The sequence below is a fragment of the Hermetia illucens genome, chromosome 2, assembly GCF_905115235.1.
Source record: "Hermetia illucens chromosome 2, iHerIll2.2.curated.20191125, whole genome shotgun sequence".
Classification (NCBI taxonomy): Eukaryota; Metazoa; Arthropoda; class Insecta; order Diptera; family Stratiomyidae; genus Hermetia; species Hermetia illucens.
Genome location: NC_051850.1, coordinates 68175760 through 68199730, shown reverse-complemented (window position 1 = coordinate 68199730; position 23971 = coordinate 68175760). Strand labels below are relative to the sequence as shown.

Here is a 23971-nt window from a genome sequence, read left to right as displayed (position 1 = left end):
CAATCTTTCGGGGATCCCTGGCAAAGAGAAAATCAAATTTGACAGTTTTTTCGTTTGCACCTTTTTTTGTCGTTGAGTGTATGTTTCATTCTTCTCAAAGTGAGAGAAGATAATATGACCAACATGAATATATAATAGTTTTCGTGTATCAACTAACTAAAAATGGTGTACCTCGAAAAAGTAGGTATGATTCATTTCTACCATAAAGACACCATCTTTCAAAGTTGAACTGTTGCCAAATGAATGTAGATATAATTCCAGCTTTCGTAAATAAATAGTAATGAACTTTAGAAAACTGCATTTAAATGTTTAACATTTCAATAACCTTGGATCATGAATAAATTCGATGATTTGTAGTGAGGATTTCTTTGAATATTTAAACAATGAGTTCGAAGCAAACCGTGACGGAGTAGGTTGCTTCAATCACCAAAGGATTAGAAATGTATTCGCCGAGCGTTTAAAGGGTGTAAATATGTAGTGTAATATTTTTGAAATTTTTCCATAGTCTATAGCTTGGATTAGATCCCATAGCTTCCATAGGGATACCAACGAAAACGGACTACGGATTAGCAGGAAGTGGTTGTTGGAAGTACCTGGTTTACGCGAAAAGCGGTCCACAAACATATGGGCACATTTGATTTCGGACAGAATGGGCATATTGGTGCGATGGGTTGAGTATTTTGATGAACTGCTCAACAACCAAAACATCGGCGAGTTGGAGGTCCTGCCAACTGAAGACGACGGACCAATGCTGCCACCAAGCATAGAAGAAACGGTCCGTGCAGTTCATCGGCTTAAAAACCATGAGTCGCCAGGAGCCGATGGAATTACAGCCGAATTGGTTAAATATGGAGGGAACCAATTACGCCAAGAGGCTCATCAACTAATGCTCAAAGAGATGTACAGTCTACCTTCATCCAGATCGAGCAGGCGGTGCGAGATCTTGGGCTGAACATTAATGAAGACAAGACGAAGTACATGGTGGGAACGTCAGCGCGAAAAACCAAAGAACGAACAACATTGAATCGCACTGGTCAAACGAAAACACTGAAGATAGGAGACTACAACTTTGGGATCGTTGAAAATTTCTCCTAGGGTCGAAAATCACAATCCGCGCACGGTAGTTGGCTACTATGATAATAGCTTGGCTAATAAGATCTTTGAATTACAAGGGTTGATCTGAAATAGGTTTCGAACAGAAAAATTCTAAAGACTTATTCTTCCGTCTTCCGGACCCATTTAGAAGGCGAAAATCAGATCATTAATTTTACTTGATTTAGGACAATTCACTCATTAAGAATACAAATGCAAGCGTTTATGGGGACCTAAATAATTCAACATCATTCATTATATAAAAATTGATGTTCAAGCGATCGCCATGGAAATTTGTGAATACATATATGCGATAGGAGTAGTATTTTGGTATGTCCACTTTGTTGCAATTTGCTCCTAGATGACTCTACAACGGAAAAACTTATACACCTTTCAACCAGTCGCCATTATAAATAATGACTGTAATTGGTGAGAGATTAAAATCTGAAAATTATTGAAAATGCTTCTCAAAAAATTGAAAATTGGAAGAACAACCAAACATGCAGGGCGACTGCTAGTCAATAGAGCTGCTGAAATATCTAAAGAACGAGAGTCGCCACTGGAAATAGAATGAATCAGAGACCCTACCTAAAGATTTGCTGAAACATGAGAAGAGTGGCTAGTGAAGTATGTATGTAGTACTAAAAGTCTGCATACTGAGTATTAACTAGTCATTTTTTGAGTTTTTAAAGCTATTACTATGATGTTTTAGCTCTGTTCGGATTTCAATTTTACCTACGAAAAAAGAATTTCTTTTGTTTTTCGCCATCAGCAAATTTTTTTTTTATTTTCTTTGCATTGTACCCAACACAAGGTATCTTACGTTTTCAAAAAAACATAACACATCGACTGTAAGTTACGTCCTTAAAAAAAACATAATCCTTTTAGCCCCCTTTCTGAACACTTATGTATTTCATATGACGGTATCCGGATTTCAGTTTATTTCATTGCATGTGAATATGTATAAGCAAAGTTATTATGATAAATTTTGATTGATCAACCCCGTCCCTGAGAGGGGAGCGGGTAAAGAAGGCATGTAAGAGGAAAAAGAAGCTTCCATCTTTTTACTCCAGCTGAAAATGTACAACGATCAGTACTTTTTAAAAAGATACGGTGCAGTGAAAAGTGGTTATTTTCGCTTATTGGTTGAAATTTCAGAAAAACAACAATTGCTTCTACGCTTCAATGGCAAAATAAAAAAAATCTGATAACTTCAGTCCCTTGTCAATTCAGGCTTACTGAAAGCCTGTCAAATTCTGTTGGAATTTGAAGTTATCAACAATTTCTGCGAATCCGGGCCTTTGTCGGAAAGATCGGTCTGCTTTTCTTCCGTAGACCGCTAATCGAAGAAAAGAGTTTTCCGGAGGACAAACAGCACATGTGGTTTGCAATCCACTTGACATCAATCTTAATGAAATGAAATATATACAAGCGAAGGAGATTGACCCGCTCAGGGACACATAATGCACATCTCGACTTCAATCTCTACATAAAATTGCAAAATATTGTTTTTCGAATACTGTTACTCCCTTCAATTATGTACTTATATAAACAAGAATTTTTAGCTCTCCACAATAAAACGTACAGTCTTGGATAGAGGGGGTGATCTTCTCCCTCCTTCCGCTCGTCATTCTTTCTCTTTACTGGGGTGATATCAAAAACTTCACTTTGAGCGACCAAAACTTTTTAAGGGAGTGACGGCCCCCAGTTTTCCATAAACTCCTCATCACTTCCGGGGATGGGGTTAGCAATTCAATCTTTACCAAAGATATATAGAAGAATATTGACAATAGGATATTTAAACCAATTAAGAAGATATATGAGACAACAATAGGAAATAATTGTCATAGAGGACAATGTTCGCCTGAGCGTCGAAAAGGGTCGTTTTTATGATTTTCTTCGTTACAATAATTGCTTAAATAAAGTTAATAATAATACACTATTATGTGTTGAAAAATTTCTGCAAACTTCCCTTAGGTACAGTGAAATTTTACAGTCATATAGATTCTAATATGTAGGATGGTACTTGAAAGGTTCTTGCAAATCCTGCTATTATTAGTAGATCAAATTTGCCGCTTTCACGTTACTCCATAAGAGATAAAATATCAATACCATATCGAATTAAATATCGGTAATATTTAGCGTATATACACTACGAGCTATGAATAAATGGAACCATCATGTGCATAATATTTTTACACAAAAGATCAACATAACCTTCCATAGCTGCAGCGCCGAGTCTCCGATTTTTCGAATTGTTATAGGCTTCATGAGCAAATACTGTTCCATCCTAGAACGGTCCTTGAATTTCCAAATTGACTCGTCAGCCGGAATTCGCGATGAGTGGAAAGTATCTATGAATTCATAGTCTAGATTAAATCCAATCTCATTAGTTTCTTAACTCTCTTCTAACTGAGCGATAACGCTCAGGTGAAGCTGTCTCAGTATTTTCAAAATTCTTTTTGTAGAACATAATGTTCATAAAAACTCAAGCGATGACGGCTTTACGGTTTCTTACCACGGCACGGGTCCCAGAGAAACATTTCGTTTTAGTATTTTAATCATTTATATATCAATATCAAATGCTCGAGGTAGACATATGTATGTATTTATATGTATATGCTAATGAAGCTTTGAGGTTATGACTTATCTAGTTAGATACTTTGTACATTAAATCAGCGGTATTCAATGTACGTACTTCATATGGACATATGTATGCTTTTATGCACGAAGTAAATTGAAAATATGTGTACGATCAATTTATATACGTGCATACATAAGTATAGTATTCGGTAATAGGCAATGTTTGTTTAGGGTGAGCATAATACCTACGTTTGTAATATATACGTATATCATGTAGTTTGAAAAAATGTTAAGTAATGTTTTGGGTTTTTAGCCATATTCGAATAGAAAACTTTTATATCCGAGGCGCCAGCTTCCGAATTTTTTATAGATGGTGAGCAACGAGAGTCCATTCCGTCTTCAACGTTGTTGTTCATCTCAGCTTCACCATTTGCAATTTGTCATCCCATAGCAAAGATTTTTGAATATATTCTTGGCAGCCACATTTGTGATATAATTCTGATTAACTTTCGATAAATTCCCGAAATTTTCATTTTTCTGGCAATTAGAGTGTTGTGTCGCTTAGTGACGTTATTGGAAAGTTGTTGATTTGGTGAGTCATTGCGTTTATTCTGAGTGGGGCAATCTAGAATTGATACAATATCAAAACCGCAAATCTTATCTAGAAATGCCATTCGAAATGAAGAAAGATTGAAATGTGGATCCATGCTGCGTATCGATTTTTTCAGCCCATTTACAACTCGAATAAAATAAGTTTATTGTTTTTTTTCTCATAAAAGGACATGATTAAAAAATGCGCAATGTCAACTTAATCTTGCTTACCATTTTAACGTTGATTTTTTTCCTAATAGAAATGATAAAGTTGGCTGAAGTAATATAAATTTTCTTTTCTTTTGCAGAGTTCTGGAATCGGCGAACCCAGCGTTTATCATGCCTTGGTTGTGATATTTTTAGAATTTTTTGCATGGGGTTTACTTACCATGCCTGTCATATCCGTAAGTCTTGATTATATGGTATAAGTTTCTTTTTGTAGTGTATTTTGAATTATGGAATAGTTGCAAAATAGTTTTTGCGCATATTGAGACTCCAAAATGAATCAATTGAGGGTTTGTAAAAAAGAATAATGTAGATATCGATTTATTCTTTTTTCCATTCTTCTTTTCTTCTTTTTTCATAGATTGTTTATTTTTTTAATGATATTTATCAATTTGGACACTTGTAAAGATGGTATCAGGCAGATAAGATTCTAACATATCAATGAGTATTCTGACGACAGCCGGACGAATATTGTTTGTTAAAAGAGAAAGGATCCTGGGATGGTTTTTGTAAACAAATGTTTTGAGATGGCCCCAAGGAAAGTGACAGGAGGCTAGATCAAGTGACTGTGCTTGCTACTGTAGATTTCCCATCAGAAAAGGCGTTTTAGGAATCAGTCATTGACTCTAGGGTTGTGTGCAGTATATTGGTATCTTATTGTGACCACACATCTCCCACGTTTATTTTGTTGAGTTTTATCAAAAAAAAAGTGATACAGTCGTAAGGGTCCAAATTCACCGAAAATACCTGTTCGTTTTATTTTTCAATAATCAATTCTCAATTCAATTGTTTGAATGGTGTGAAAGAAGAGGTCGCTGAAAAAATGTGTTGTAAGGCACGACAAGATGGGTCCTTCATGGATTTTATCGAGCACCATAATCGCGTGGATTCAGTTGTTGCACAACAGGCAATTTAATTGAAATGGGTATGGAATGGATGTTACATGGGAATAATTTACCGATTGTTAGAAAAGTACATCTCGGCGGAAAAAGCATGCTTCACCTTTGTCCACCTATAATATAATGGTGAGTAAACCGCGCAGAACGAAAACCTTTGAATCTGCCTATCCCCACCATCATCAAAGCAACGTTCACTCCTGCGCCAAAATGAAATTAATTCATCTGCGGCAATCGGTGATAAATTTCCATTCTTCAATGTACTTTCTTGTGCTTCTTTTCTCTAACTCTCTCCATAGGCGATGTCATCTCCTCATTGATTGGAGATTGCTTTTCTTGTAAAGCGGGAAACACAACAGTGAAATGACTGCGTGCGTGCGCAGTGATAGCGTTGTCAAATGCAGTGCATTACACGGACTTGTATGAAGCAATATATAACAAGTCCGGTGCGCAATGCAGCACGCAAAAAAGTTCGGAAAATTGAATTTTTGCGATGCGTAACAGATAGTAGTTTGTTAACAGTTCACGTAGTTTGCCATTTGGCATCACTTTTCGTTAGTTCGGCTGTAACTTTTGAATGTAATGCAATTTAACAAACCTTAAAAACTTTGAAAATTATAGGAGATCAGTGGCAGTTTCACCTCCTGTTATAGTCTGGTTGTATGCGACCTATTTTGAATCCCATGCCAAAAGATAAGTCCGTGTCATGTCGGATCTTCGTTGTCGCCGTTAATGTGAAGTTACTATCAGGCTGACTGGTGCTTATCGGGGGCCACCAAATGGAAGGTGCAAGTCGACTTGGCTCGGATACAAACACAGATAGTTGTTATCCAGCAACTTTGCCCTGTCTCCCTGTGCCAATTTAATCCCAAGTGAAACGCGTTGGTATATATATACAAGAAGATTATACTCGTAAATTTTCATAAATGCTGTTAACACATAGTACATGCGCAGTTGACGTCTGCAGTGCACTTACCATTGACCGGGGTAAATGGTTTTTCGATTACCTTGAGTATCGACTTATTTCTAGTGTAAATAATCTTCCTGTTTGAAATTTGAAAGTGCAAATAATTCAAAATGCAGAGAAGTTGTTGGGGAGTATTCGGATTTAGATTGCGTTAGCGTTACAGATGCAAGTGAAAACGGTACTCTTCAGTATGCCTGGGGGGGGGGGGGGGGGGGGGGTTGGAATTGTTCTTGGTCGAAGAAATAAATACTTTGAACCAATGGGTCAAGACAGCACTGCACGAAATGTGAAGCGGATGTGATACATTTATTACAAATTCAACTTAAACTCTTCAAAATGCTTTTCTTGGGTAGCGATGCACCTATCGCAACGATGGTTTCATGGTTGGAAGGCTTTTTATAATGACTTTCAGCTGCTCTTTTGTAGCCTTCTAAATGTCGGAAACGAAACAAAAAAAAATAAATAGAAAGACAGGAACTTTGTTTTGGGCTAAAAATTCATGACTCAGAAGCGAGGTGTGGCGCAGCGCGTTGTCGTGATACAAGAAGAAACCGTCAGTCGAAATTGTAGGTAATTACTAATCAAAGTGGACGAGAGGTACCTTGCCGAAGAATTGCAAGGTAACGAATCGCCTTTTTCATCTTCGTGCAAGTCGAAGGGCGTCCCAACCTTTGTTCGTCTTGAACGCTCACATCACTGACAAGAAGCCCTTAAAGTCACCGTGTTATCGCCTATATGCTGGTTTTAAAATTTCATGAGCTTCTTTGCTACTTGAAGCAAAACTTGATGTTGAAAAGTGTTTCAAAATTTACAGTGTACGACAGACACGATAAATATGACCACACTCTTCAGGCTCTGAAAGGCAGTTGACAGGGCGAAACTTATTCACATTTGTCACTGTTGATCCAAATAATGGGAAACTACATCTTGGGGACTATCAAATGCCGTGCGAAATGCTGAAGTACTTGGAAGTAGATAATTTCCCAAAAATTTTGTACGTTATTGGGCTGGGCAATACTATAGTTATGGTTGGCAAAATATCGCTATTGAAAGAATACAAAGCTCTTGAGGATGCGGGACATATTTCCATGGTTATTACGATTTTTGTATCGGTTTGTGATTGTGGAGGAAAATATACCATTCCCCCAGGGCTTTCGAATACGCTTGCACTCCTCTTCGACTGTTCTGTGTCATGTGTTCTTGGGGCGATTTACTCGTCGGTTATCTTGGGATAGTGTATTCAATACATGGTGTAACCAACAATAGAGTTGTCGCCCTTCCTATGCAATGTGTCACCTATGCATTGCCACTCCCATCTCCTGCTCATACTTGTCCGCGGGTAACTGGCTTGTGCGGGGACGAGGTTTTTCATTTGAAATTCTATCAGACCGGCATACCCCGATGACATGTCGCAGACAAATATTGACGAAGGCTTGGAGTTTTCTAGTAACGGTGGCGGCCACTTTCTACGTGCTACTCCCGTATAGCAACTCAAAAAGATCTTGGGGGTTGCCGTAACTGTATTTGCAAATTTTAGACCAAGCAGCGGGGCGTCAAATTCGAAGCCACCGTTTGCAAAAACGAAGCCTCCGTTTGATCAACACCTTTGATGCTCTTCCTATTAATGCAGATAGGAAGAGTGCGTGCGTGACTAGATATTTTTTTCACAAAAGACGAAACTTCATCGGATATAATACGACTGAAAACCGTAGTGAAGTGTTCCTTCCATCTCCTCAGTTGCTCATCGTCCTCACAAGACCATCAAAATATTTGCGACCGCATGCGAATTTTTTTCGTGATGCGATATCATCATCATCATCAATGGCGCAACAACCGGTAAAATAGGCTCTGTTGGCAGCAAACCATCGATCTCCCTCTTTGTCTCGGCAGGATGAGCATCGAGATGTATAGGGCTTCATCCTGCGATATACGGCTCTGAAATCACTGTTATCTCTACCCTGAACTACACTCGGGATTTCACACTATATCGGAATTCAAGCACGCCACGCTCACCATTCACAGCGATCAATAGAGTCTTCAATCCCGTACTTTCATCGGTTTGGTTTCATAATTCCGCAATCACCCAGATGCTGTGATGCCCCTTTGGGTCATGATCGACGATCCGAGCATCACCCGAGAAAAGACCATCTTTAATGGCGGCTCAAGCCTCATAAATTTTCTTATTCGGATTATTCAAGGTATTTGCTAACCGATCAGCAAGACGGCTAATATGATCGATCGGCCGATATCGAATTTGGGGAGTCGCAGTTCTCTAACCCTGCGAGAAGCGACGAACATAAAACTTAAGCGAAGGCAAACGATCATTAGATGATGATCCCTTTTGAAGCCGATGTCAGCGCCTATCTTGTTACACACATCCAGAAGATAGTTCCTAAACCTACTGTTGATGGCAAAGCGGCGAATCTGATTGCTCGTACGGTATCGGTCAGTTGAAACGCAATTGATCTTATAGCAAGCTCTTTGTCCGCTACGCGGCGCTAGAAACTGTAGAAATCCACAAACCTCTCATCATTATCGTTACAGTCACCAAGAGAGTGTTGTAATGGTAAGAGTGGAGATAGGAGATCAGGTCGATCATCCTGAGTGGCCGATAACGACCTAGAGGGCAGAGCTATCCCAAAAATCTAAACAAATTGGCTAAATGGACCGTGAAGGTCCGCCCACAAAGATTGAAGCTCTATCAAAGTGCTCGGTCGACACGTTCTTGCACGCCTCTGTGCTAGCCAGGCTCGGGAATGTGGGGGTTGTCCTTTGAGCGCTTTGATCCCTCAAACTGCATTACTAAAAACCAACGTGTCTTTTCCGATGCGTGGGTCCGCACCGGATTTTAAATTCGACTTTACAATGAATTCCGCGACGGCCTATCGATGGACAAACAGAACGCGAGCTAACGTTGGAAATTAAAAGAGGAAAGAAAAAAAAACCGGCAAAGACCGCGCGCGTGGAGCCGTAAGTCTCCGGACCCGAGTGCCGCGATCAAGGAGGGGAAGATCCACGACGGATCACCGTCTCAATTGCTGTCTCTTCCGCCTCAGATCTTGTATGAGGCGCGGCCTCTGAGGTTCCCACTCTTCCTCGACATCCTCAGGCCAGTTATTCACTTTGAGGATGTCCCTTGATAGAAATTCTGCGGGAGTAAGGAGGAACGAAAGGGAGGAAGTCCTCAAACTACGATAGGATTATTCAATCAACATGGTTCTTGTTCAAGCATTCAATACTTATTATAAAAAAAAATGAAAATAAAGATAAACAAAAGGTAAATTTACAGAAAAAAAATGAAAATAAAATAAAAAAAAATAACCAAAATGTAAAATTTACAGAAAAAAAAATGGAAATAAAAATAAACAAAAGTTTAAAGAAAAAAAATTAAAATAAAATCATAAAAAAAGAAAAAAGAAAAGAAAATAAACAAACAACTTACCCAGATGTCACTCCGAGCTCGGATTGATGCTTCTGGTACTTATTTCCCTTTTACAATTCAATGTATTAATAATAAAAAAGAAATATATATAGTCCTTAGAAAAAAACTAACGTTAATTCACTTTCTCTCTATAATTTCGTACTTCATGTTTTATGTGTTTGTTTTGGTTTATACACAGCGCGGGAATTCCGACACTTTACTTCTGCAGCTAAATATTAACTTCATTCATCCGACACTTCAACTATCTGTCTTTTCAATTGTTTTTCTCCTTTTTGCCTTAAATCACTGTGCATTTATCACTTGCCAACGATTGAACGATTTGTCAACGATTTGAACTTATTCTCGGAATCCTCGTTCAAAACACACTTGCGTTAGGGTTTAGCACGATGTGGTGTTAGTTCCCTTGGTCGAACTCCCTTCTTTTGCTCGCGAAAATCTTCACACCTTCGGACCAATGATCCCCTTCTGTTCTCCAAGACTTTCTCTCCTCTTTCTTTATTTCTCCTTCTATAAAAATTGAATTCTGTTCCTCTTCCTCGATTCCAAAAACAACCGCTCCTTCTTTCCTCTTGTCCTCAACAAAGAACAAAAAACCACTGATTTGTAATGATAAGAGTGGAAATAGGAGATCAGGTCGATCATCCTGAGTGGCCGATAACGACTTAGAGGGCAGAGCTATCCCAAAAATCTAAACAAATTGGCTAAATGGACCGTGAAGGTCCGCCCACAAAGTAATGAAGCGTGAGGGATCAAAGCGCTCAAAGGACCCCCCCCCCCCACATTCCTGAGCCTGGCTAGCACAGAGGCGTGCAAGAACGTGTCGACCGAGCACTTTGATAGAGCTTCAATCTTTGTGGGCGGACCTTCACGGTCCATTTAGCCAATTTGTTTAAATTTTTGGGATAGCTCTGCCCTCTAAGTCGTTATCGGCCACTCAGGATGATCGACCTGATCTCCTATTTCCACTCTTATCATTACAGTGTATCGACATTACATGTCCGAGCAAGGTGTTGTTAGAGCATACTTTGGCACTTAAATCATGCTCACAATGGCACCCTTAAAGCGCATGACCTGGAGAGAATTCAATCTCTCAAAGAAGACCCCTTGCTCCACCGCGGAAGTTTCGGTTGGTACGTAACGTTGTGCTATTGAAATGTTCCTCATTCTGGGCCGGAATCCTGCCATGAGTGTCCTCTTCGAAACCAGCTTCCAAGTTATGAAGGTACAGTAATCTAACAGAGGGGTCACGGTTACTTCGGCCAAGCTTTCCGGAGTACAATATCACAGTACCACAAGATAGAGAGGAAAGCTCTACAGAGTCTTTCCATCTAACCTCATTGAACCACAAAATATTTAGCTCCTAACGCTAGAATTCACAGTCGAGTTGGTGGAAACACGCATTCTGGGGCCCTCGGAACCATTATCGAAGAACCTATGAATATTCAAAAAAACAACTCGTGTGCTGATCCGATAACCAAAGTTCGTTACCAGTAGGTCCGTCCTTATCCGAGGCATGCGTAATGTGTCTATAGCAAATTCGAAATCTGCAACTTGCTAGCCTTCATCCCTTCTTCTTTCTTAAGCGGATTTAGGACCGTATTTGGCGAAGTTAACTTGTGGCATCAATATTAGAGGTCAATATTACATTACATTATTAGAGGAAACGAATGATGAGATAAACAAAGAACACCCATGCAGAAGAAAAAGTGTTCTACGATTACGACGTTGCATCAATTCACACACTTTGCTGAACTTGGAGAGGTGACAGAACTCCATCGTCTCAATACAGTTAGAATGTCCAGTGGCAATCCAGGAGTTTATCTTTATCCGAGTCGTAGAAAATTTTTATAAAACAATTTTGTTTCGAAATTTGCAAATTGTGCACAAACGTCTGTCTCTTTTAGGACGAGCAAGGAAATTTTTTGGGGGAGTTCTTAGTTCCCAACTCATAAAATAGTGATTATCTCAATGATCCATTAAATTAATAGTGACTACTATTATCAGCAGGTCATACTTCCACCATTTACTCTCTGGTACCCTTTGAAGTGTCTTGGATATTTAGTTGGGACTGGAAATCTAAATTTCAGTTGGTTAGAAATGATGAGATAAAGTTGGTCTCGTAATGCGCGTAATTATTTGTTACACTAATCTCAATATGACTTCAAATATAACTTAGCTATTATAATGGTGAAAGTGTAACATTTCATTTATTCTTTTGCAGGTTCTTAATCAAACCTTCCCGGACCACACCTTTCTGATGAACGGATTAGTAATGGGAATTAAAGGCATCTTCTCGTTTTTGAGTGCTCCTCTCATAGGGGCATTATCGGATGTTTGGGGTCGAAAATTTTTCCTTTTGATTACTGTATTTTTCACATGTGCTCCCATTCCTTTAATGACCATAAATACATTTTGGTTCTTCGCAATGATCTCGATTAGTGGTGTGTTTGCAGTCACTTTCTCTGTAGTATTTGCGTACGTTGCTGACGTTACAACCATCGAAGATCGCTCCAAAGCTTATGGCTTGGTTTCGGCTACTTTCGCAGCGAGTTTGGTGAGTATAAAATTAATTGATTGTTAATTGTAATTATAAATGATGTTATTTTAACCGTTTACAGGTGATTTCACCAGCACTTGGAGCCTATTTAATGGAACTATATAGTGACACTTTAGTTGTTGCATTAGCCACAGCGATAGCCGTCCTAGATGTATTCTTCATTTTAGTGGCCGTGCCCGAAAGCTTGCCAGAAAAAGTGCGACCTAGTACATGGGGAGCACCAATTAGTTGGGAGCAAGCTGACCCATTTGCTGTAAGTTAAAATCGATAACTCTTCGTGTAGTAGTAGTGCACCGATTGTTGTTCAATTTCAATATCAATTTGAACATTGTTGATTGAAGATCTCCGAATATTGTCTGTGTGGCTGGGTGTTAGTTTATTCTTTAATACAATATCTGCTTCTTACAGGCACTTCGCAAAGTTGGTACAGATCATACTATTTTGATGCAGTGTGTAACAGTATTACTGTCCTACTTGCCAGAGGCTGGTCAATATTCCTGTATATTTGTCTATTTGAAACTAAAGATGGATTTTACTTCCATTGAGGTGTCAATTTTTATAGCTGTGGTCGGAATCTTGAGTATTCTCATACAATTAATTTTAGGATTTTTAATGAAGTAAGTAGGGGATCATGAATTCATTTGCTTTGCATTGTAAAACGTTCGTAGGATATTTATTTCATAAATGAATTTGCTATTTTAGGGTGCTTGGTGCAAAACGTACAATAATAATAGGTTTAATATTTGAAATGATGCAGCTGTTATGGTATGGCTTCGGTAGTAAAACATGGTAAATACTTCTCTGAATAGGATTTCTGACATGTAGTGGGACCTAATATGAAATCATATTTTCAGGATGATGTGGGCAGCCGGAGTTTTAGCATCCCTAGGTTCAATCACTTATCCAGCCATAAGTGCATTTGTGTCAATACACTCAAATGCTGATCGACAAGGTAAGCACTTTTTGGGAGGATGGTAATAGCAAATGAGTTATTCCACCGTTTTGATGGAATAGATTTAAACATTGTGGTCCTAAAGTTTTTTATTTGTTTAACTTCTTCGTAATTATGAGATGACTACCTAAGTTGTTAAGCCTTTTTGCACCGCTTTAAAGTTTACATAATTTCCTAAAGTTAAAGTTTACATAATTTCCTAGTGTGTTTTTTGTGTAAGACAAGTCACATCTAGAGGATGTGCCCAATATAATGTATGTGTTCCATTTGTCTTCAATCTTCCTGGGTATCTTATGTAAATTACAGTTATTCCGGAACTGTCACAAATGTTGGCCGACCGATTCCAATCGAACAGGCACTATCACTGTCAGTTGCAGTGATCTCCCCAGAACTGAGCGATTTAAGGTCGTTACGTTTTTTTAAGATTTGCATTTTCCGTGGCGAAAGGAAAAAATCCAGAGCTTCCAAATTTCTACTATACAGGGAATTCCCTTTGTGGTACCACTTGTTTTAGGAAAATTGCTCCATGGAATGGACATTCTATATTCTATATATACAGAGTTGAAGAGTTTTTCGTGAATAGTGTCAAAAAGCTTGACCAAAAAAAATTAGAGTTTCCCACTCGGTCAATCATTTAATCCGAGATTTGATATTGTGCCATTTTCGGAAATTACATAAAATTTCTTATAAGTGGATATTTTTTTCAATTGCAAAGGTGATCATCCCTTCGATTTCTTATTTAAATTTCAATATGCATTATTGTAGCGATACTTGAAACTTACAAACCTGCAAAGTTGCTTTGTTATGTTAACTTTCAAATGCTATGTAGAAGTAATGGGTTTATTTATGAGAAATTTAGGAATATTACGCATTAAATGCAAGAAAACGTGGTCCTAATATAGAGCAAATTCACTATGTTCAGTGTTTTGGCGCATTGTTTCCCATTGGTCGCATTTAAAACTATTATATTTAGATGAATTTGCTCCATATTAAGACCATGTTGCATTGGCGACTCTACATCTTTAGCTATTTCAGCAACTCCAATAGCTAATTGCCGGGCTTACCTGCATTTTCAATAATTTTCAGAATTGCAACCCCATTACTGGCGATGAATTAACGGTAGGGCAAGGGGAGGTCATTACTCTTCGACCCCGTTGAAAAATCGCAGCCCCCTTAGGAAGTTTAGAAAGTTAAGGCGCTGCAAATGGGAAATATTTTGATATGATCATTGAAAACCTATAACGGTCATGTCTTCTTAAAAAACGGTGCCTTGAAAAGGGGCTATTTTCCCAACGTTATCTTATTGGTATGGCAATTATCGTCGCAGAAAGGACTGCTCTTTGTCATTCCAACCGCTTCCCCTCTGTAATCTACGTTACACGTCGCGACAATGATTGTCCTACAAATAAGCTTGTTCATGTTACGCAAATAGCCTCTCTTCAGCAGGTGACGGCTGCCACAATTCTTTGACGATATTAGAAACGGGGACATTCTTCCTCCACTCTTCTCTTAAACACGATAGACTAGAAATTGAAAACATCATGGTCACCAAAAAAAAACACTTTGAATGGCCGTAATTTTTTAAGGAAAGGTGACCGCCACAAGTTTTTGTCAGAATTGAACGAGAACGCCATCCGCCCTCCCGCCATGCATAAACTCCTCAATCTCTACGACCTACCTACATATAAGTGATAATTTTCTTGGCGATCGATTAAACGATTTCGGACTCCGGACAGATACATAGGTATAAAGACCACTTCCATTTTTATATAATAGACAACTCCTTGTTCTGCCTGTGCATATTTGCAAAAACTGCCGATTTTCTTCAGGTACTGGAAGAAGTGAACCAATTTGATGATATACTTGCCTTTTCACTTTTAATGGGGATGTGAAATGATTAGATTTTACAAAAAACAATGCCATTTGAAAGTATGCTTTGCATTTCCAAATATGGTGTAAAGGCTATAATATGAGTTAGAAGTGGCAGTGGAACATCACACACCAGGCGGTTCTTACTAAAATTTCAATGCGCGACAATCTAAACAATATAGCTCTTAGATCAATGAGGACATTTCGATGCATTTTGTAATCGTAGTCCTCATTTTAATTGAACACTGCTTTATTAGGATCGATTTGAATTTTGATCTTGAAGTTGAAGCTGAAACTCGCGTGTTGCTAAATAATGCGTCAGGTTTTTCTCATCTTTTAACAGTCCTTGAAATAGAGGCTTTAATTCGTTCTGTTTCCAGTGGCGAGTCTTGTTTTTCAGATATATCAGCAACTCTACTGGCTGACAGTTGCCGTGCATGGCCATCTTTGGAGGGGGTGAAAACTATAGGTCTCCCCTCCTCAAACCCGATGGAAACTCGTGGCAGTTGGCAAATCGCAGCGGTTACCGCTTCTTAAAAAGTTAAGGCACTGCAAATGGAGAATATTTTAATCCCATCTTGGTAAAATTTGATTTACCAACCCTGCCACCTGGTACTGAAAGGGAAGGAGGTAAAGAGAGGAGGGATAATAAAGTCTCTTTTTTCTACCCCCACCAAAAATCTCTAACGGTCACTTCTTCTTAAGAGGTTACAGCACCTTGAAGAGTGGCTTTTACTGATATCACGTCTCCATTTGAAGCGTCATTCTTATTTACGGGAAGATGGCAACTGTAATTTCCCAACAGGCTTTGAGAGAGAAGATCACAGGCAGTCTTCCCTATGAAAAGCAAGAAGGTGCCAGGACCCGATGGTATTCCGTTAGAAACTGGCGAAGCTTGCGCCGATCAGCACAGGGAAAGTCGACCCTGAGTTGGCTTCTTCATACCGCCCATTTTGTATGCTTGACACTGCTGGGAAATCAAAGTATTAGCAAACAAGGCTGCTGCTAGGGTTTCGGCGTTAAATAGGCTAATGGCAAATATTGGAGGTCCTACGTCTAGTAGGCGATGTCTCCTGATGGGTTCGACGCATTCTGTCCTGCTCTACGGCACAGAGGTATGGGCTGACGTTCTTGGCAAGGAGGTCTATCATAAGCGCTTCGCACAACTACAGAGACGGGGTGCTTTGCGGGTGGCGTCTGCGTGCCACACTGTCTCTCAGAAGGCCGTGATAGTGATCCCCGTTGCCCTTCCTGCTAAGGAGTGTCAAGCCATATACAAGCGCAAGGGAGAAGAGCCAAGGGAGGTGGTTGTTCTTGAAAAATGGCAACGCACCCTAGATGAGTGACTTCTCCATTGGAAACTAGAGGCAAATGGATTGCGCGGCTCATTGAGAACTTAGGTGCGTGGTTGAATCGGAAGCATGGTGAGACTGGCTATTTCCTTTCCCAGTTCTTTAGTGGGCATGGAGGGTTTCAGTCTTACCTACACAAGATTGGAAAGTCACGATCTTGGGATTGTGTGTTTTGCAATGGAGTTGTGGTCGACGCCCAGCACATTTTTCCTTGCGGAAAGTGGAATTCGTCAGCAGTTCTATTGAAACACAGGTTTATTTAAACAAGCCGGGAGAGTTCGGGGACTAACCCGAATTAATGTGACAAACGGTTCCAGGCTAGCTCTTTGACGATGAGGAAGTGTTTAGTTCGACGATCTACAGTTATGGGAGTCCAACATTCTGTGCGTAAATGCATTCACCTACTCCACCCAAAAAAGCATTCGCCTCTGTAGGAGTGTGAATGATAATCAAACTTTTCAAAGCCCATAACAGCAGGTTTCATTTTTTGGCTAACTAGTTAACCTACTCCTATCAGTTTATATTGGGAGGTCTGCAGCTTTTTGTTAAAAAAGAGCTGTCAGCGAGCATTACGTGGCGGTGGAGATAGGGTTTAGTTTTAGAGCTATTGTTTGTTCGGGAGGTGTTTTCTAGGTTTTTTGTTCCATCGCGGGTACCAATCCACGTTTTCGCCCTGGAACTTATACTACCTTTTGACCGTCAATTCTGCATCTGTTCCCCAATGATCTGAAGGATGTTGATGTGGTCGTCGCAGGAGGATCCAGAGAGAAGTCATACATTTTTTTATCGATCAAGCGTTCGAAACATTCAGTGATGGGTTCGAGGATTAATTTGGAAAATTAGGGAGCACATTACTATTTTAACAACTGTTGGCCTCATGACGAGTACCGTTACATATCTTGACTCGTGGTATCAATATATATCTACATAGAAAGTATTCTTTAACTAAATCGAAAGTTTTTGGTGCACTTTACTTCAAATTATGATACTCTGTAATCTGAACCGAATTTTCACCAGCTCCCAGGTCATCAAAGGGCACCTTCGAGGAACTTGCACCTCCGGACTTAACAGAATACAAAAGCACAGTGCCTGAATTGTTTTCCAGAGTATTACTTCGCTAAAGATTAAAGTTGCTGAAGTAGAAGCAGACAAGCAACGGGGCCTACCCGTTATCGTCGAGGGTTCCACGACGTACATTCTAGGAACGAATAATAAAACATTTACGATAGCCAAGTACTGCATGGGTACAGTCCGTTACTATTCGATTCGTATTTTCTATCTCTTAATCGCTTTTAACAAGAACTAAGGAATACTTTAAGTGAATTGTTGAACGCAAGCTCAAAGACAAGAAATTGAAAAAAGATAAAAAGTAGAAGTTCGAAGAGCGAGAATAAGTATTGTTTCTAATTTCTCCGTAATTTAATCGAACTCGCTGTCAAATTTAACTTTTTTAGGTGGAAACGCTAAGTTAAAGATTATAGACCGGAGTAAGAGTTAAACGGTGATTTGTTTGTTCCCTTTCAGGCGTGGTTCAAGGCATGGTGACAGGAATGAGAGGTCTTTGCAATGGTCTAGGACCGGCCATGTTTGGTGTGATATTTTACCTATTTCACGTTGACCTAAATGACGACCACAGCTTAATGCATTCGGTGGACAAGGCGATTCGTCGAAACGAAACATTACATCCGGATTCGTATGCACAATTGGCACCTGGACCGCCTTTTGTTTTTGGGGCCTTTATGGTCGTATGTGCTATCCTAGTCGCTGTATTCATACCTGAAGGTCCTACGGAGCTAGCTATAAGAAGATCATCGAGTGAGAAGAAAAGTAATAAATGAAATTTAAATAGTTTCTTATGATTTGTATTTGTGGGCTTCTTTAGCATGAATTTTGAGTCTTCATTTCCCTAGATGTCATCAATTAATTAACGAAAACCTCATTGAATTTTCATTTATTTTCTAGGAGTATCGTTAGATGTTCATTACGAAATTGAACAGGGTCGAAAAGTTCATAGTCCCTTATCACCATTAATGCGATCCGATTCATCAGCGCAACTGTAGTCTCCTTTTTGTAGATATTTATTATTAAGGGATGTAAAGAAAAATGAAATGTTTATATAATTTAGACCATTCACATTACTTTCTCTTGTAAAGAACTTTTAATAATCACGTATCTTATTTCTTTTTTAATTGTTGCACACAAAATACCGTAAACATCGACCCTATTCGTCATATAACTTGGTTACGTATTGCTGTAGATTTTATAGTAAAGCGATCAGATGATACAGCAACTTAAGAGAAGGGGAAGCACCATGATGAGGGGTGAAATTTGCGATTGCGCAGAGCGGAACTGGCAAATTTGACATGTGGTAGTTGACAAGAGAATAAGAAAACAAATAACGTTAAAAATCACAATGATTTTGAATAGAAGTTTGGATATCAGTTGAAAGTAGTTTATAGTTTCCGTTGCTTTCCTTGAAACCAGTTGACTTTTGGAAACACTGGAATCTATGAAACAGAACAGTAATTATACTTAGCAACTATCTTGTAATTGTTGTTTGCGTTAGATACATAGAGTTATATTTTTCAAGAGAGAAATCAGTGTTACATGAAGATTTCAAACCAAGTAATTAGATAATTTTAAGTAAATTGATCTGTTAAGCCGCTCCAGGTTTTAACCCACAGGAAACGAAGAAACTTTAGATGTATATATTTATTTAACGACACCAAATTATTATTTTAAGACTTTGAAAAGGTGGTCCACTTTGTATTACGAAAACTTTCTATTGATTTAGTTCGAAATGTAGATTATTGAACAGATGAATATGATCACATATTTTGATACTAGTCCACGCGTTTTTGAATAGAGAGTGATGCAAATTTTGCCTGTTTTCCTTGTGTTGTGGATGTCATTTTCATACCATCAAGTTTACTACTTAAATGAATCTGAGGATGCTGAAACTCTTTGGGTACATTCCAAATCAATCATTTCGAAGAAGATATCATTTACTACGCCAAAGAAAATTACTTCATATCTTCCCCTATTTTCGCTTATGTTGTATAATTCGGTAATAAATTGCGAATAAAAGGGGAAATAAAAAATGCATGTGGCCGTTTGACCCATTCTATTCCGCTTTTATCATGATTTTGTATTGCTTTGATCACACGTGTGAATATTTGAAATTTCAATTTAGTTCCTGCAAATGGCTGAGTAGTAATATTGGATGAATTGTCTGCTATCACTTCAAAAGTGCTACGATGCTCTTTTGATAATGATTAAAGTTTGTGATGGCCGAGCCTTAATAATAAGGGCGGGTGCGAACTGATAGTCTAGCTGAGTGAAATGATGTGAACGCCCCATAAAGACCGTTTATAATTGCCCTGAGAATACGCTGCAATGCCTTTAACACCCGTTTTCGCATTTTTGCGTGACTCTCATCGCACTATTAAGGTGATAGTTGCGCATACACTCTTGAAAATGGCAAGTATTAAAGCACGGTGTTCCTGCCACAGAAGTTTCGGCATTCAAGTAGTAGCTTACACAATTTACTGTGCGGCAAAATTTGTGGTGAAATCTTAAAATAGAGAATTGTGTCCGCCTTCACTTAATGGGGGTCGAAGGTATTTTGTTTTTTTAATTTCATTTGAGTTTGTTGAGTACGGAAATGATGATCACACCAAATTTATTCAGAGCAATTCACATGGTAATATATGAAGCCTAAATTTTTCTTTGCCTATGTTAATGCCATTGGTTATAAATTGGAAAAATACAGGCATTTCCGAGCTGCGTGTTGTATCTTACCTGCTACGATGCTTGCCATTAAATTACATCAAAAGTTCACCCTAAATCACGTACATATACATGTCGTCCGCTTCCGGTTTGGATGTTATACGTTTGTTACTTCATGACTTCTTCCACTGATACGTAAGCTGACACCTACCCTTGAATTTGCACACTCGTCTCATGTACGCTTTTTGTGATTTGATTTACCCTGGATAGCAACAACAGTTGTGTGCGATCACTTTTTATATCGAATGAATGATTTAAGAAAGTATTATGAAGCTCATGTGATGAAAAAATATTGTACAAGGAATGATAATTTATGAAATCACATTTTGTTATTGGAAATGATTTGTCGTCTGTAACAGGTTTCTTATAGAGCACTGTTATTTTTCAAAGAAACACGATTGTGTATATAAGTGTAGAGAGATTTTTGTGCGCTAGAAATTGTAAATAACGCTAATGAAATATTAGCAGAAAAATATGATCGGATGAAGAAGTGAAAGTAAACTTTACGAAAAGCTAACTATATTTTTTTAAAACATATTTAGACATTATTTTTAAGTTCTTGAGAAATGCCGACACGATTTGAAAGAATGTCGAACTTGCCCGGGAAAGGAACCAACTAAACTGACGGCCCAAAGAAGCGTTACGGAATCGTCTACAGAAACTGCCCGTATCCTGGGGCAAAGTTCGCTTTTTTGGAGGTTTCAGTACTGCGGGTCGAAAACAATTCCGTAATGTTCCTTGTTAGCAAGAACCATTGATGAAAAGTTTCAATTTGTATTCCGTGGCTCTAAAGTTCTTTGCTCCCAAATATGAGAATAGTTTCCTTTTGACGTTAAATTTAAAGAAGAAATTGCAGTAAATCAAGTCAATTCCACAGCAAAAAATTGGTAGAATGGATTTTTATTGTTCAAATCAATCCTTGAATGCATTAATCTGCAATAGTCACCTAGACGCTTCTCGCTGCCAAAAACAATAGAAGTCGTATTAACGAAAATACTTCCAAACTATTTTTGATGAAAAAGGGAAATCGAACAGAAGCATTAGAATGTTAAAGATGTTTTGAAATCTTGCAAATTTCTGTTAATACTTCCTGCAAAGGATACACTTATAGAAATTATTTTATTTTTAAGAGAGATGACCGCAAAGAATTTATAATTGAATAAATGCTGCAGGCGAAAATGTTATATCAATCAACTGTATTTATTTTTAGTTTAAGACATTAATCCTTAAAAATCAAAGATAATTAATATAATTTGTCTACATGCTGAATGCCGCTTCACGAGGGACCAATTTTTTCCAGACCACTCTCCGTTGCGATGGTGGCACCTGCGCATGGTTAGTTTTCAACTGCTAAATGAAGGTTAATCGAAATAAGCCTGCAGAATGTGAATTTGAATTGTTTGGAAGAGAAGAAATGCTCTGATTGATAGACTTTATTAACAGTTCCCTGAATTATCTTTCTCAGTACCTTCCTAGCTAGGTGAATGAGGGAGAGCCTAACGGGTGATAAGTATCGAAGAAATCAAATAATCCTTGACCCGGCTGACCTGCATCATGGTCAACGTTTATACTTGTAAGAGAAGCAATTGCTGACAGCAACTATTTTAGCCTTAATGCGATAGAGTCAAACAGCACGGCATTTACACAGTTGGAGACCATGATATTTATGATATTTAAAAGTGAAAAAATAATATTAAACAGCGAAAGAAATATCCAAGAACCAATTAGATTTTATTTTATTTTAGGGGTGTCGTCGTAAACGTCTTGTTCGTGACTGGCTTAATTGTATATTCGCTCGTACTCTCCTCATTTGGCATATCCATAAGTTTACAGTCTCTTTTTTTGGTTAGGTTTTTCTCAGAACCTGGCACGTATCCTGTAATAAATCCTAACTGTGTGTATCTATCGACTTCAGATTCGGATGGCCGAATGACGACTGCTTCTGGTATTTCGTCGTTCTGGCCAGAATCGCCTGTAAAATGACCGAAATGATCTTTCAAGATCTGTTATTTGTGATTTCTTATGGTCAACGGTGGTAGATCTTTTTTGAAAACCATCATGGCCTCCGATTTTCTCTGAGATGTGCACTGCTGCAAATACTTTTACATCCACCCATATTTTTGACTATTTCTTAAAAGCCAATGCTAATGAAATTTTGAGATTGATTAGACCGTCGAATGAGAAGTATTTCCCAGAATTGCAATTTTTAGGGTGGTAATGCTTTTAGTTTCATCTGCGATAGGACTTTTTTAAATTTTTTTCATTTTTTAGTTGGTGTGCAGCTGTTAGCTAATATGCCGCGTGCTGCTGCATTATCCATTACGAAAAACTGTCATTCTTCTTTTTCTTTAGTCTTTGTCCCTTTCACAAGCGAGGACGGCTCGTCTTGATCGGTTTCGACATCTTCTTCTTTTTCTTCAGCCTTTGTCCCGTTCACAAGCGGGGTCGGCTCGTCGTGATCGGCTTCGCCATTTGGCTCTATCGAATGCCTGATCTGGGTGCAATCTCGAGGCTTTCAAATCCCCATCCAGCGTATCAAGCCACCGTTGCTTAGGTCTGCCTTTTGGACGTTTACCATCGACTTCGATGTTCAGACCAATCTGGGCAAGTGAATTCTCGTTTGCACGAATTGCGTAACCATACCATCGAAGACGCCTCTCTCGCAACTTTTCCACGATCGGTGCAACCCCATAACGATCACGGATATCCTCATTTCGGATGTGATCTAAACGTGTGACGCCACTAGTCCAACGTAGCATCTTCGTCTCCATTACCGCAAGACGCCGTTCATTGTCTTTTATGGTCGGCCAACACTCAGAACCATAGAGAGCGACTGGACGGACAACATTGCGGTAAATTTTAGATTTGAGACGTTCGTTGATACGTCGATCACAAAGGACATCAGTTGTGGAACGCCACTTCATCCAGGTTGCGTTAATGCGTGAAGCAATTTCATAACGCAGTTCTCCATTGACTGATAGCGTTGACCCGAGGTATTTACATCGCTCAGTTCTGGGCAGGTCACTGCCGCTGACAGTGATTGTGCCTGTTTCATGGGGATCGGTCGTCAAAAATTCAGTTTTGTTTAAATTCAATCTGAGACCGTGTTGCATGAGGCGATCATTCCATTTTTGGACAAGTTGCTATCAGATGCTAGGAAAACATCATCTGCATAAAGCAGTGTGTAGGGCGCTGGACGTTGGATATCCCGTGTGACGGTGTCCATAACAAGGACAAAGAGTAGTGGTGAGAGGGCACTTCCTTGATGAACTCCAACAGAGACACGAAGCGGTTTTGATACACCCGCCATACTTTGAACTTTACTTTTCAGATCGTGGTAGAGCAATTGAACCCAGCGCACGAGTTCTTCTGGCACGAAGTGTTGTCGTAAAGCATACCAGATGAGTTCGTGTGGTACACGGTCAAACGCTTTCTCTAGATCCAGAAAGGCAATGTAAAGAGGGCGATGCTTCTCACGGTGTTTCTCCATGAGTAACCGCGCAGCGTGCATTGCGTCAGTAGTTCCGCAGTTCTTGACAAATCCGGCTTGATTCACGGTTATTTCCACGATTTCGCGAATACGGTTGTCAAGAATGCGTTCAAAAATCTTCATGGTATGGGAAAGTAACCGGATCGGACGGTAATTTGAACATTCT

At 39.0% G+C, this 23971-nt stretch overlaps 1 protein-coding gene across 5 annotated transcripts in view; it reads left to right on the top strand.

The window, feature by feature from the left end:
* LOC119650458 (hippocampus abundant transcript 1 protein) overlaps positions 1–21505 on the top strand; it is a 70319-nt gene extending 48814 nt beyond the window's left edge. For 4 of the 5 annotated variants that reach the window (XM_038053318.1, XM_038053315.1, XM_038053314.1 and 1 more), the window contains 8 exons: positions 4575–4670; positions 12018–12350; positions 12415–12606; positions 12762–12970; positions 13056–13142; positions 13208–13305; positions 18051–18353; positions 18489–21505. In XM_038053318.1, coding sequence (XP_037909246.1) covers positions 4575–4670; positions 12018–12350; positions 12415–12606; positions 12762–12970; positions 13056–13142; positions 13208–13305; positions 18051–18353; positions 18489–18586 — 1416 coding nt within the window. In that variant the 3' untranslated portion in view covers positions 18587–21505. The remainder of the gene's footprint in view (positions 1–4574; positions 4671–12017; positions 12351–12414; positions 12607–12761; positions 12971–13055; positions 13143–13207; positions 13306–18050; positions 18354–18488) is intronic. The other variant, XM_038053317.1, reaches the window with a different exon arrangement.
* Positions 21506–23971: the final 2466 nt, after the last annotated feature.